The sequence below is a fragment of the Salmo trutta genome, chromosome 29 (assembly GCF_901001165.1).
Source record: "Salmo trutta chromosome 29, fSalTru1.1, whole genome shotgun sequence".
Classification (NCBI taxonomy): domain Eukaryota; kingdom Metazoa; phylum Chordata; class Actinopteri; order Salmoniformes; family Salmonidae; genus Salmo; species Salmo trutta.
Genome location: NC_042985.1, coordinates 15,808,370 through 15,823,467, shown reverse-complemented (window position 1 = coordinate 15,823,467; position 15,098 = coordinate 15,808,370). Strand labels below are relative to the sequence as shown.

The 15,098-nt window shown below is 44.4% G+C and overlaps 1 protein-coding gene across 2 annotated transcripts in view; it reads left to right on the top strand.

Moving 5' to 3' along the window:
* The window catches only part of LOC115167012 (solute carrier family 12 member 4), a 48,956-nt gene that overhangs the window by 16,389 nt on the left and 17,469 nt on the right, over window positions 1-15,098 (top strand). The window contains exons 1-12 of one of the 2 annotated variants that reach the window (XM_029721019.1): window positions 1,668-1,818; window positions 4,070-4,164; window positions 4,700-4,831; window positions 5,467-5,613; window positions 6,758-6,812; window positions 6,995-7,125; window positions 7,566-7,807; window positions 8,163-8,377; window positions 13,875-14,039; window positions 14,191-14,289; window positions 14,507-14,564; window positions 14,771-14,945. In XM_029721019.1, the coding sequence (XP_029576879.1) occupies window positions 1,701-1,818; window positions 4,070-4,164; window positions 4,700-4,831; window positions 5,467-5,613; window positions 6,758-6,812; window positions 6,995-7,125; window positions 7,566-7,807; window positions 8,163-8,377; window positions 13,875-14,039; window positions 14,191-14,289; window positions 14,507-14,564; window positions 14,771-14,945 (1,632 nt within the window). In that variant the 5' untranslated portion in view covers window positions 1,668-1,700. Of the gene's footprint in view, window positions 1-1,667; window positions 1,819-4,069; window positions 4,165-4,699; window positions 4,832-5,466; window positions 5,614-6,757; window positions 6,813-6,994; window positions 7,126-7,565; window positions 7,808-8,162; window positions 8,378-13,874; window positions 14,040-14,190; window positions 14,290-14,506; window positions 14,565-14,770; window positions 14,946-15,098 lie in introns of those variants that run through there. The other variant, XM_029721018.1, reaches the window with a different exon arrangement.

Sequence of the window (15,098 nt, the reverse complement as noted above, 5' to 3'; positions counted from 1 at the left end):
CTAGACCATTTGGACTTGCCTTGGACGTGCCCCACCCTAGTGCTTACTAGACCATTTGGACTTGCCTTGGACGTGCCCCACCCTAGTGCTTACTAGACCATTTGGACTTGCCTTGGACGTGCCCCACCCTAGTGCTTACTAGACCATTTGGACTTGCCTTTTCCTGTTTCCTTTGTTTGAATGGGACCACAGTGAAAATATGGCAACCAAATGTGTGGTGGTTTTACTGGTGTGTTTGAAGCTTAAAATGAATCTGCAAATATGGTATTTCTTAATATCTTGGCTAATAGTCTCTGCTTTGTATTAAATGTACAAAGACAAAGAAAGTAGCTGATGGAACTAGTAAAGAGAGTAAAGAATGATATGATCTTCCAAAATCCATTCTGCAGATGTAAGATGGCCTGTAACTTCACTACACCAGTGATTTTTTGACACTTCCAGTAATAGGCCTAGTTCAAAGACCTCTTCAGTCAAACACATATGAAACAACTTCATTATATGTCTGGATAGCTTTGGAAACTTGGGTAGTCCTTTTATTTCTCTCTGTAAAAAGCAAAAGTGAGTGGTGCCAGTAATGTGCTGACTTGTTTAATAGTAACAAGGCGTTCAGACTGAGGTGACTGCTCAGTACAGTGGGAGGAGGCGGGAAGCTCGGCAGGGTTGGCAGTCTGTCTCACTTTGTTGGCAGTCGTTTGATGTTGTGGCTCAGAGGCATTTTTGTGGAGGCACCGTTTGTTCGTTGACTTGTTGGGACCTGTCGTTGTAATCCCTGTGTGCTGTTCTTTTCAGCACAGTGGAACTCAGTGGGGCTCTCTGTGAGTCGTTCATAACAGTTCTGTTAATCTTTAATCTGTTTTAATTAGACATCAAACGTCAGGTCAGGAGAACCCCCTCCGGACCATTCAGCTTTACAAACGGCACCCCGTTCCCATACCCTCCATCCTTTTAATAAGACCGACATGAGGAGGGTGTTGTGGTAGAGAGAGAGACATTTGGAAACATATAAGCGAACAGTACAGACAGAGATAAAGGATTATATGTTGTTTTACAAGTTCAGCATCCTTCGGTCATTGTTTAGAACTGATGCTATGATGGCATGCACATTGCAATGTAAACACAAACACAGTGACATCGTTCCTGTCTTACAATGTTCTCACATGGCACTAACAGCAAACTGACACTAGAGGGCAGTATTTGAATTGATTTGATCTTGTCTCTTTCCCTGCCCATTTTCAATGACGTCATACTAGTGAGTGTTAGGTCTTTACACACGTATTCCCATCTAATCTCAGAAATGGTACAAGGAGTTGACTCTCATCATTAGTGATTAAGTGGGCCATCATTTGGAGTTGCCATTATGCGTTGTTAGCATCCATTGACAATCCATCATGGCCCATAGTAATATCAATGTGCTGTACGTAGTTGTGAAATACTTTAAGATCTTCATATGCTTACTGTGTGTTTGCTCTGGCCTCTGCTCTACAACCCACAGTGTATATGTATTTGTGCCTGCGTGCTTGCTTGTGTGTACTCGCTCCTGTGTGTGCACTCCCCCTCCTGTGTGTGTGTGTGTGTGTGTGTGTGTGTGTGTGTGTGTGTGTGTGTGTGTGTGTGTGTGTGTGTGCGCAGCCTCACGCTGTGTGTTCTGGCCCAAGCCCCTCAGTGAGTGACAGTTTGCCCTGTGTGACAGTGTGTTCTGAATGGCGCCTGACTATGTCCCGAGCCAGAGATCACAGTACACTGCTCTCTGCACACACTGTGGCAGCATGGTCACCCTCAGCAGCACTGAGGTACGGAACACTGTGGTACCGGAGTCAGGTGAGTAGAGAAGCTTGGCACCACAGAACCAGCATGGGTCTAGTTTTAGAATAGATGCCAGAGAGAACTTAGCATTTTTTGTCTGGTGTTCAGCCCTACTTATAGGGCACTGCAGTTGGGTAATTGTCTGGTGTTCAGCCCTACGTATAGGGTACTGCAGTTGGGTAATTGTCTGGTGTTCAGCCCTACTTATAGGGCACTGCAGTTGGGTATTTGTCTGGTGTTCAGCCCTACTTATAGGGTACTGCAGTGGGTATTTGTCTGGTGTTCAGCCCTACTTATAGGGTACTGCAGTTGGGTAATTGTCTGGTGTTCAGCCCTACTTATAGGGCACTGCAGTTGGGTATTTGTCTGGTGTTCAGCCCTACTTATAGGGTACTGCAGTTGGGTATTTGTCTGGTGTTCAGCCCTACTTATAGGGTACTGCAGTTGGGTATTTGTCTGGTGTTCAGCCCTACTTATAGGGTACTGCAGTTGGGTATTTGTCTGGTGTTCAGCCCTACTTATAGGGTACTGCAGTGGGTATTTGTCTGGTGTTCAGCCCTACTTATAGGGTACTGCAGTTTGGTAATTGTCTGGTGTTCAGCCCTACTTATAGGGTACTGCAGTTGGGTAATTGTCTGGTGTTCAGCCCTACTTATAGGGTACTGCAGTTGGGTAATTGTCTGGTGTTCAGCCCTACTTATAGGGTACTGCAGTTGGGTAATTGTCTGGTGTTCAGCCCTACTTATAGGGCACTGCAGTTGGGTAATTGTCTGGTGTTCAGGATGTTAGTAATGTAACCGGTTGGATTTGGGCTGCAAGCAAATATTGTTTGAAGAGACTCGACGACTTGTCATGATCTCTGATGATCCAAAGGTCAGGATCCTAATTTCTAGAAATAGATTGGTTTGTGTGTCGTGTATTATCATATTCACACAGATGCTTTGTGTGCACTGCCAGTAGCCCCAGGCTCATGTCCTGCCTCAGCTTGATGTATCAAGAGAAACAGAGAACAGAGTTTAAACCAGAGAGAAATTACTAAGCAACTTTTTTGTCGTCTCTGCTCTATTTAACATTGATTGATTTTATTTTTGGCCTGGATGATGTTTGGATATGAATTTATCTTTGGGTGAATGCTTTGCTTAATGGTGATGCAAGAGAAGTCACTCAATTGCTCAATCTTGTTTAATGACATCACATTAATCTTGATCAGCAATGCTGGGTTGAAACATTTTGCAATAGAGGGTTTGAGTGAATTCCTTCCTATTTTCTCTGTGCCTGATATGCTAAAGACATTAAAAGCAGTATAATAGTGTAGGACGCAGGTCTCTGGTTACAGTATACCTCACATAGCAGCTGCCGGGTTGATGACTTTGAACGTGGGAGTGGGACACTGAGACAGACAGTGATGTCATACTGTAGGTTGTAGGCAGACTGTGGGAACTAACTTGGAGATTCATCACAGCTAGCACCATAGACCGTATATACTGTAGGTTGTAGGCAGACTGTGGGAACTAACTTGGAGATTCATCACAGCTAGCACCATAGACCGTATATACTGTAGGTTGTAGGCAGACTGTGGGAACTAACTTGGAGATTCATCACAGCTAGCACCATAGACCGTATATACTGTAGGTTGTAGGCAGACTGTGGGAACTAACTTGGAGATTCATCACAGCTAGCACCATAGACCGTATATACTGTAGGTTGTAGGCAGACTGTGGGAACTAACTTGGAGTTTCATCACAGCTAGCATCATAGACCGTATATACTGTAGGTTGTAGGCAGACTGTGGGAACTAACTTGGAGATTCATCACAGCTAGCACCATAGACCGTATATACTGTAGGTTGTAGGCAGACTGTGGGAACTAACTTGGAGATTCATCACAGCTAGCATCATAGACCGTATATACTGTGGTTGACAGGGTTACATCGTTGCATGGTTTTGATGGCTATTGTACTGTAGTTATTATTAGTCGTCCCTTTTCCTGTAACCTCTACAGATATCGCTAAAGTTTATTTGTCTCAAATGTCATTTTTCGTGTTTTTATATTGCAACGTGTTGGTTGAGATGAAAACAAACAGACTGCTGTTTTACAATAGAGTACCAGCATGCATGAATGGGAACCGATCACAAACTGGCTCTCTCATTATCACATTTCATACTTTCTAATAACCCCTGTTTATCTTACCAAGGTACTGGTTGAAAATGTTATCCTTGCCTACTTTATAAATGTTTTATTTCTCTTCTTCTATCTCTTTTTTCAGGCCATGGAAATCACATGGAGGATAGTCCTTTCCTCAGCAGTGCAGATGCTGACAGGAAGACTGATTTCTATGACAGGAACCTGGCCTTATTTGAGGTCTGTCTTTAAAGTAACAGTCCAGTGTTTCCAGATTTCTAGGAAATATGACCTATAATTATTTACAATTTGAGTGAAATAGTTTTACTTAAAAAAAAAATGTAATTAAATATGTTAACTGCTTTTTTGTGTTTGAATGGTGGTGGGTGTTTGTTCTCCAAATTATGATTTGGCCACAAATAGGAGCATAAGATGAGTCAACAACATTATTTGGGTGTGAGTTAACAGAATATGGACTTTTAAAAGTGAGACTTTCACTGGACAGTTATTTTAAGAGTGGCTCTCAGTGACACTGATACTAATACATGACATGATTATACACAACATATCACCTTTTAACATCAATATTTGCTAATCTCAACTGCCTAGATTGATCGATCACTAGATAGACCACCACTCCTCCTTCAACCTATACAAATTCAGTTCCTTACACTGCACTATAATACCCTTTTACTGTAGGCTATTACACCCCACAGACACCTCAGGTACCCATCCACCTCTAACTGTTCCCTGTTCTGCTGTCCCTGTCCTGCAGGAGGAGTTGGACATCCGTCCCAAGGTGTCGTCCCTCCTCAGCCGGCTGGTCAACTACACCAACATTACCCAGGGGGCCAGGGAGCACGAGGAGGCCGAGAACACAGAGACATCACGCAGGAAGGCCCCAAAGGTCAGAAGTCACAAAAACGACCTCTCTTTCTGTTCTTTTGAGATTCAAACAGGCTTTAGTCTCTCTCTCTCTCTACCCCTCTGTCTCTGCGCATGTTTGGATCTGAGCTTGCATGCGTGTGCTTTGGGTTGTGTTGGTGCCTGTTTGTTACAGGCTCTGCCCTGTGGGCTCCCTGATGAGAGTTGATCAATATCTTACCTGATCAATAATTCTGATCAATTAGCTATTTCCTGTGGGTCTATCTGTGCTACATACCATATTCAGAAACACACACAAAAACATAGACACTGAAACACACTACTCACACAAATATTGGAAACTACAGCAGTACTATCATAGTTATCTTGACAACCAAATCACTCACATCTGTTTCCTGTCTTCTTTCTGTCACAATATATGTTTGGTCCTTTTCCCTTCCTGATTGATATTTGATTAAGACTGTAATGATATAAATTATAATTCATGTGAATTTTGTTTTCCTCTCTCCCTCTCTCTGTTCTCTTTTATCTCTCTCTCTCTGTCTCTCTTTCTCTCTTTCGTTATTGTAACCCATCTCTCTCTCTCTGTTCTGTTTGTTCTCTCTCTCTCTCTCTCTCACACTCGCTTTGTCTCACTTCATCTCTCTCTCTCTGCAGTCCCCCAACATGGGTACCCTGATGGGAGTCTATCTGCCCTGTCTACAAAACATCTTTGGTGTCATCCTGTTCCTTCGTCTAACGTGGATCGTGGGCACAGCCGGCATCGTCCAGTCATTCCTCATCGTCCTCATGTGCTGCTCATGTGTTAGTACACACATATACAGTGCTGTGAAAAAGTATTTGTCCCCTTCCTGATTTCTTATGTTTTTGCACATTTGTCACACTTAAAAATGTTTCAGATCATCAAACAAATTTAAATATTACACAAAGGTAACCCAAGTAAACACAAAATACAGTTTTAAGTGATGATTTTATTTATTAAGGGAAAAAAGCTATCCGAACCTTCAACCCTTTCCAGACTGATAGATGTTAATTACTTTGTTTCTCATCTGTTCCTGAATTTCTTTGGATCGCGGCATGATGTCTTGCTTTTTCAGATCTTTTGTCCTACTTCACTTTGTCAGACAGGTTCTATTTAAGTGATTTCTTGATTCAACAGGTCTGGCAGTAATCAGACCTGGGTGTGGCTAGTGAAATTGAACTCAGCTTTCCAAAAAATGTGATTAACCACAGTAAATTCATGATTTAACAAGGGGGGGCAATTACTTTGTCACATAGGGCCATGAAGGTTCGGATAGATTTTTTCCCTAAATAAATAAAATCATCACTTAAAAACTGAATTTTGTGTTTACTTGGGTTATCTATTATTTACATTTGTTTGACGATCTGAAACGTTTAAATGTGACAAATGTGCAAAAAAATAAGAACTCAGGAAGGGGGCAAATACTTTTTCACAGCACTGTACACACATTGTGGATGCATACACAGGCACACTCACATGCATGCAACACACACACACACACACACACACACACACACACACACACACACACACACACACACACACACACTGTCTGGCAATGTTAGAAGACCATTGACACACTGTTCATGTCCACTTGCCAAACCCCCTGTTAAAACTGGGTCACCAGCCAGTCAGCCAGTTAACATTACCAGGCTGAATAGAACCCACAGCAGTTTCCACATCCTGCTGTTTACCCCAAAGGACATATAATATATTTGTGGTTTATGTCTCAACCTTTCCAATATGATGGATGAATTATGTTCAGTTGTCCAATGACAAGTGATACCTCTATTGCTAAGTGTGTTTATTATGTGGATAAAGAGCACAGTGTATTGGTTGATGGGCACAACATAAAACATCCAGAACTCTCTCATAAAGACTGACTGGCCTTATTTGATGGTGTTCATATTATCTCCTGTTTGACAGACAATGCTCACTGCCATATCCATGAGTGCCATAGCTACAAATGGTGTTGTCCCAGGTGAGGGTACAGTACTTTGAAGTTTTGAAGATTGAGAATCCAAACTTACATTTTACACTTAAAACACTTGACATGACATTAACAAGATAATATAATTGTTTATGAAATGAATAACAATTGATCACACCAGTCTATTCTGACCAGTTTCATCCATGTTAACTCTGTTCTGCTCTCTGTTGTAGCCGGAGGGGCGTACTTCATGATCTCTCGTTCCCTGGGTGCTGAGTTTGGGGGGGCTGTAGGAATCTGTTTCTACCTGGGAACAACCTTCGCTGCTGCCATGTACATACTGGGAGCTATAGAGATCTTCCTGGTGAGTTATGATCTGCTCCCAAATGGCACCCTATTCCCTATTTAGTGCACTACTTTTGATCAAGGCCTATAGTAGTGCAATATGTAGGGAATAGGGTGCAATTTGGGGCGCAGACAATATACCACAGTAAAATAGTTCAATGTACTCAATCATATTGAGATGGAGTAACTTACATGTAAAAATGGGATCCAATAATATTAGCTGAACATACGTTTGACCCACATAATGTTGCTGTTGTAGACTGTAGTATATGACTGATATTCGTATATTCGGAGTACTCAAAATACATTTAAAGTGAAAGGCTTCTGTTCTCCTCTTACTGTATTGTGAGTTGTAGAAGCCATTATAAGTGCATTATGAATGCACATATAAGGTATTAAATGTGTGTGTCTCACAGAAAGTGTACCTTAATTACTTCTGTTGTCATTGTCCTCTCCCAGAAATACCTGGTTCCCCAGGCAGCCATCTTCCACGCCAGCGACCACCACGGGGGCGACAGTGCCATCCTCAACAACATGAGGGTGTACGGCACCATCTGTCTCAGCCTCATGGCCGTGGTGGTCTTTGTGGGGGTGAAATACGTCAACAAGCTGGCCTCTCTCTTCCTGGCCTGTGTCATCATCTCTATCGTCTCCATCTACGCCGGGGCCATTAAGTCCGTTTTCCAACCGCCCGACTTCTCGTAAGGCACTGGGGATTTTTTTACATCTTTGTATAAACAGGAAATGGGATAATGGTATAATTGATGTGGATTTAATTTGGTGTTAATGATCAGTTTGTCCCTGACGGAAGCCAAAACACTTTCTGTTCCGCTGGCTGGAATGGTCAAGGGAGATATAATTGTATTTCCATTGTTGAACTTTGTCCTAAAGATCTAGCTACTGTACGCATACTGTAAATGTTTTTCATTGTAGCTATAATATAGCTAATATCTGATCTAAAGTAGAGTGAAAACACAGATATTATCATCACATTATCATGACACGTTATCATCACTCTGTTGATAATCAGAACCATTAATATTCCTCTTTCTCCAGGATCTGTATGTTGGGTAACAGGACATTGGTGAGAGATCAGTTTGACGTGTGTAGTAAGACGGTTCTAGAGGGCAATGTGACTGTACCTAGTCAGCTGTGGAGGAACTTCTGTAGCTCTGGCAACATGAGTAGTCCTCAATGTGACGACTACTTCAACCAGAACAACGTTACAGAGATACAGGGAATACCAGGACTGGCCAGCGGCATCATCAGAGGTAAAGACCAAAGTCAGAGGATGGACCATATTTGTAATGATATGGCTATTACCACACTCCTGGGTTTAGGATACAGATCTAAGATCAGCTTCCCCCTCCCACAGTCCTAACCTAAACCATTAGTGGGGGGAAATGTATAACTGACCCAAGATCAGCGTCTGGGGGCAACTTCGCCCTATTACTGTAGCCAATGGGGGCCAGCCAGCTAGGGGGCAGCAGAGCCACATCCACTTTTATTTATTTTTATTTATTTCACCTTTATTTAACCAGGTAGGCTAGTTGAGAACAAGTTCTCATATACAACTGCGACCTGACCAAGATCAAGCAAAGCAGTGCGACACAAACAACAACACAGAGTTACACATGGAATTAACAAACATGCAGTCAATAATACAATAGAAAAGGTCTATATACAGTGTGTGCAAATGAGGTAGGATAAGGGAGGTAAGGCAATAAATAGGCCATAGTGGCGAAATAATTACAATATAGCAATTAAACACTGGAGTGATAGATGTGCAGAAGATGAGTGTGCAAGTAGAGATACTGGGGTGCAAAGGAGCAAAATAAATGTAAAAATATAACAGTATGGGGGATGAGGTAGTTGGATGGGCCATTTACAGATGGGCTATGTACAGGTGCAGTGATCTGTGAACTGCTCTGACAGCTGGTGCTTAAAGTTAGTGAGGGAGATATGAGTCTCCAGCTTCAGTGATTTTTGCAGTTCGTTCCAGTCATTGGCAGCAGAGAACTGGAAGGAAAGGCGGCCAAAGGAGGAATTGGCTTTGGGGGTGACCAGTGAGATATACCTGCTGGAGTGCGTGCTACGTGTGGGTGCTGCTATGGTGACCAGTGAGCTGAGATAAGGCGAGGCTTTACCTAGCAAAGACTTATAGATGACCTGGAGCCAGTAGGTTTGGCAACGAATATGAAGCGAGGGCCAGCCAACGAGAGCATACAGGTCGCAGTGGTGGGTATTATATGGGGCTTTGGTGACAAAACGGATGGCACTGTGATAGACTGCATCCAATTTGCTGAGTAGAGTGTTGGAGGCTATTTTGTAAATGACATCGCCGAAGTCAAGGATCAGTAGGATAGTCAGTTTTACGAGGGTATGTTTGGCAGCATGAGTGAAGGTGTCCCGATTCTCTAAAGCTGAACCCAGAAGCAGACCAGGACAAGGTGAGTAAAATGAAGGTGAGTATTTATTTACAGACTCGTGGTGAAAATAGAATAATCCAGGAGACGGAGCAGCAGCGGAGGTGAGTTGATGAGAGTGAGTAGGCAGATCCACTGATGTCACTGAAGACACAGACGACCAGGCAAGTGGGTTGAATGTTCCGGGAGGATGATGTTCATTGCTAACGATCCGGCAGGGAATGGATGTCAGGTCAGAGCTTATGAAGAGAAGAGGTGATGATCAGGACCAGGTGTGCAGATGGCTGATGAGATGCAGGTGTGGTTAATCAAGAGATCTCCCGCCTAGCTTCGTCGCCTGGCAACCAGACAGGGTGTGTTCAGAACCCTCAGGAAACCACTCCAAAACAGAAAACAGGCAGCTCAGGTAGAAAACAGACTCAGGAAGCGGGATTCATGACAGAAGGATGCTTTGTTGCGAAATAGGAAGCCGATTCTTGATTTCATTTTGGATTGGAGATGTTTAATGTGAGTCTGGAAGGAGAGTTTACATTCTAGCCAGACACCTAGGTATTTGTAGTTGTCCACATATTCTAAGTCAGAACCGACCAGAGTAGTGATGCTGGACGGGCAGGCAGGTGTGGGCAGCGATCGGTTGAAGAGCATGCATTTAGTTTTACTTGCATTTAAGAGCAGTTGGGGGCCACGGAAGGAGAGTTGTATGGCATTGAAGCTCGTCTGTAGGTTAGTTAACACAGTGTCCAAAGAAGGGCCTGAAGTATCCAAAATGGTGTCGCCTGCGTAGAGGTGGATCAGAGAATCATCAGCAGCAAGAGCGACGTCATTAATGTATACAGAGAAGAGAGTTGGCCCGAGAATTGAACCCTGTTGCACCCCCGTAGAGACTGCCAGAGGTCCAGACAATAGGCCCTCCGATTTGACACACTGAACTCTGTCTGAGAAGTAGTTGGTGAACCAGGCGAGGCAGTCATTTTAGAAACCAAGGCTGTTGAGTCTGCAGATAAGAATGTGGTGATTGACAGAGTCGAAAGCCTTGGCCAGGTTGATGAATACAGCTGCACAATATTGTCTCTTATCGATGGCGGTTATGATATCGTTTAGGACCTTGAGCGTGGCAGAGGTGCACCCATGACCAGCTCGGAAACCAGATTGCATAGCAGAGAAGGTACGGTGGGATTCGAAATGGTCGGTGATCTGTTTGTTAACTTGGCTTTCGAAGACCTTAGAAAGGCAGAGTAGGATAGATATAGGTCTGTAGCAATTTGGGTCTAGAGTGTCTCCCCCTTTGAAAAGGGGGATGACCGCGGCAGCTTTCCAATCTTTGGGGATCTCAGACGATACGAAAGAGAGGTTGAACAGGCTAGTAATAGGGGTAGCAACAATTTCGGCAGATCATTTTAGAAAGAGAGGGTCCAGATTGTAGGGGTTCAGATTTTGCAGCTCTTTCAGAACATCAGCTATCTGGATTTGGGTGAAAGAGAAATGGGGGAGGCTTGGGCAAGTTGCTGTGGGGGGTGCAGGGCTGTTGACTGGGGTAGGGGTAGCCAGGTGGAAAACAAGGCCAGCCGTAGAAAAATGCTTGGATTTATCGGTGGTGACAGTGTTTCCTAGCCTCAGTGCAGTTGGGAGGTGGTGCTCTTATTCTCCATGGACTTTACAGTGTCCCAGAACTTTTTGGAGTTAGTGCTACAGGATGCAAATTTCTGTTTGAAAAAGCTAGCCTTTGCTTTCCTAACTGCCTGTGTATATTGGTTCCTAACTTCCCTGAAAAGTTGCATATCGCCGGGGCTATTCGATGCTAATGCAGAACGCCACAGGATGTTTTTGTGTTGGTTAAGGGCAGTCAGGTCTGGAGTGAACCAAGGGCTATATCTGTTCCTGGTTCTAATATTTTTTAATGGGGCATACTTATTTAAGATGGTGAGGAAAGCACTTTTAAAGAATAACCAGGCATCCTTTACTGTCGGAATGAGGTCAATATCCTTCCAGGATACCCGGGCCAGGTCGATTAGAAAGGCCTGCGCGCGGAAGTGTTTTAGGGAGTGTTTGACAGTGATGAGGGGTGGTCGTTTGACCGCAGACCCATTACAGACACAGGCAATGAGGCAGTGATCGCTGAGATCCAGCAGAGGACAGCAGAGGTGTATTTGGAGGGCAGGTTGGTTAGGATGATATTTATGAGGGTTCCCATGTTTACGAATTTAGGGTTGTACCTGGTAGGTTCATTGATAATTTGTGTGAGATTGAGGGTATCAAGCTTAGATTGTAGGATGGCCGGGGTGTTAAGCATGTCCCAGTTTAGGTCACCTAACAGCACGAGCTCTGAAGATAGATGGGGCAATCAATTCACATATGGTGTCCAGGGCACAGCTGGGGGCAGAAGGTGGTCTATAGCAAGTGGCAACGGTGAGACTTGTTTCTGGAAAGGTGGATTTTTAAAAGTAGAAGCTCAAGTTGTTTGGGCACAGACCTGGATAGTAAGACAGAACTCTGCAGGTTATCTCTGCAGTAGATTGCAACTCCTCCCCCTTTGGCAGTGCTATCTTGTTGGAAAATGTTATAGTTAGGGATGGAAATTTCAGGGTTTTTGGTGGTCTTCCTAAGCCAGGATTCAGACACAGCAGAGTGTGCTAAAGCAGTGAATAAAACAAACTTAGGGAGGAGGCTTCTAATGTTAACCATGCATGAAACCAGGGCTTTTACGGTTACAGAAGTCAACAAATGAGAGCGCCTGGGGAATGGGAGTGGAGCTAGGCACTGCAGGACCTGGGTTAACCTCTACATCACCAGAGGAACAGAGGAGGAGTAGGATAAGGGTACGGCTATAAGAACTGGTCGTCTAGTACGTTCGGAACAGAGAGTAAATGGAGAAGGTTTCTGGGCACGGTAGAATAGATTGTACAGACAAAGGTATGGTAGGATGTGAATACAGTGGATGTAAACCTATGCATTGAGTGACGATGAGAGAGATATTGTCTCTAGAAACATAATTTAAACCAGGTGAGGTCACTACATGTGTGGGAGGTGGAACTAAAGGGTTAGCTAAGGCGTATTGAGCAGGGCTTGAGGCTCTACACTGAAATAAGGCAATAATTACTAACCAAAACAGCAATGGACAAGGCATATTGACATTAAGGAGAGGCATGCGTAGCCGACTGATCATTGGGTCCAGTGAGTAGCTGGGAGGGCTGGAAACACGGCGATTCAGACAGCTAGCGGGCCGGGGCTAGCAGGCTAGCAGAAAGGCCTTAGAGGGACGTTGTGACGGAAGAAGTCAGTTGTAGCCCCTTCATGTGGTTACGTCGGCAGATCAGTCGTGATGGATCAGCAGGGCTCCGTGTAGAAAAGGGTCCAGGACAATTGGCAAAATAGGTATAGTAGCCCCAAAAAAATTGGCTGATGGAATTCTTCAGCTAACAGTCCGGTGTGCTCTAGACAGCTAGCAGGCCGCAGCTAGCAGGCTAGCAGATGGGCATTCAGGGGACGTCGCGACAGGGGAGCCAGTTGAAAAAAAAACTCGGCGTATTGCGGCTGTAGTCCTGTCGTGAAGGATCGGCGGGGATCCGTATCGACAATAAAAGGGGTCCAGGCCAACTGGCAAAATAGGTATTGTAGCCCAAGGAGTGACTGATGGACCTCTTCAGCTAGCCGGGAGATGGGCCTAGCATAGGCTATCTCCAGGCTAATTGGGGCTTGCTTTGGGACAGAGACGTTAGCCAGGAGAAGCCAATCGGATAGCTGCAAGCTAGCTGCGATGATCCAGGTGAAGAGGTTCAGAGCTTGCGGTAGGAATCTGGGGATATGGAGAATAAGAAGTCCAATACGCTCTGGGTTGAATCGCGTTGTGCAGACTGGCAGGAGTTGTCCGGGCTAATGACCGCAGTGGCTAGCTGACTACTAGCTAGTAGCTAGTTAGCTGGCTAGCTTCTGTTGGGGGTTCCGGTTCGGAAGTAAAGAAAATAGCAGATCCATACCACATTGGATGAGGCGGGTTGCAGGAGAGTATGTTGAAGTTGGGGTTAAGAAAAATCTAAAAAATATATGCGAAGAAAAAAGATATAAAAAGACTGACAAGACACGACAAGACGAAGACAAAAGACGCCTGACTGCTATGCCATTTTACAATAGTGATGACATGTAATTACAGTAAAACATAGACTTTGTGTACAACATGTTTGTAGTGATTTAGCTATCTAAAAAGTGAATATGTATATACTTTGTAAAACATTTTCTGTTATTATAACAATAATTTGTGATGCTGTAGAGCTTTGGTAGGTCGTGCCGTTAGGTGGATGCCATTACGTTGCATTTCTATAAACTTGGTTCCTGATGTATGTTTTAGATAACATGTGGGGAGACTACCTGGAGAAGGGTCAGATCTTGGAGAAGGCAGGTCTGCCCTCAGTAGACGTCCACGGGGCTGTGGAGAGCTTCGGCCTGTACGTCTCAGCTGACATCGCTACCTCCTTCACCCTCCTGGTGGGAATCTTCTTTCCCTCCGCCACAGGTGAGACCTGGCAACCCAGACCATGAACTGGCAACACCAGACCAATAAACCAGCTGGCAACCCAGAGACATAATTGTTCACTGATTGGTTGAGTCAACATTCTGAGAGTTGTCAGTAACTGATGTGTGTCCTTCATGTCCCTGTACTGTAGGTATCATGGCAGGCTCCAACAGATCAGGAGATCTGAAAGATGCTCAGAAGTCCATCCCTATTGGAACCATCTTGGCTATAACCACTACTACCCTTGTCTGTATCCTTTCATGGAGTCAATAGTAAAATCAAATCAACATTTATTTGTCACGTGCACAGGATACAGCAGGTGTAAACGGTACAGTGAAATGCCGACTTGCAAGCTCTTCCTCATCCATATCAATAGGCAGTGTTCTCCCCAAGTTGTTCAATGTCTAGATACATCTGTCTTCCATACTGCATGTGTTTCTGTGTGTTCCTTAACATCCTGCCGTCAGATTTCAGCTCTGTGGTTCTGTTTGGGGCCTGTATTGAAGGAGCGGTCCTAAGGGACAAGTAAGTGAACTTGTCTGTAGCATTAGGCCACATCTTTGACATCACAAGATACATTCAAGTTCAGACAATAGCCTGTCTGCTTCTCAACAACATACAGTACAAGCTTGTAATTATATTTGTTGGTATGGCAAAGCACTTCAGATGCTGTGTTTGTTGGTATTGATAATGGCCCCGCTAACAGGTCCATGTCCTCTCCTGTCCTGTAGGTTTGGGGATGCAGTCAGTAAGAACCTGGTTGTGGGGACTCTGTCCTGGCCCTCCCCCTGGGTCATCGTGATTGGCTCCTTCTTCTCCACCGTGGGGGCGGGACTACAGTCCCTGACTGGCGCCCCTCGTCTCCTACAGGCCATCGCCAAGGACAACATCATCCCCTTCCTCAGGGTAGGACTAGCCACCTTGTCAGGTAGCCTAGCGGTTAAGAGCATTGGGACAGTAACTGAAAGGTTGCTGGTTCAAATCCCAGAGCTGAGTAGGTTAAAAAAATATGCCCATGTGCTCTTGAGCAAGGCACTTTCTCTAATTGCTCCTGTAAGG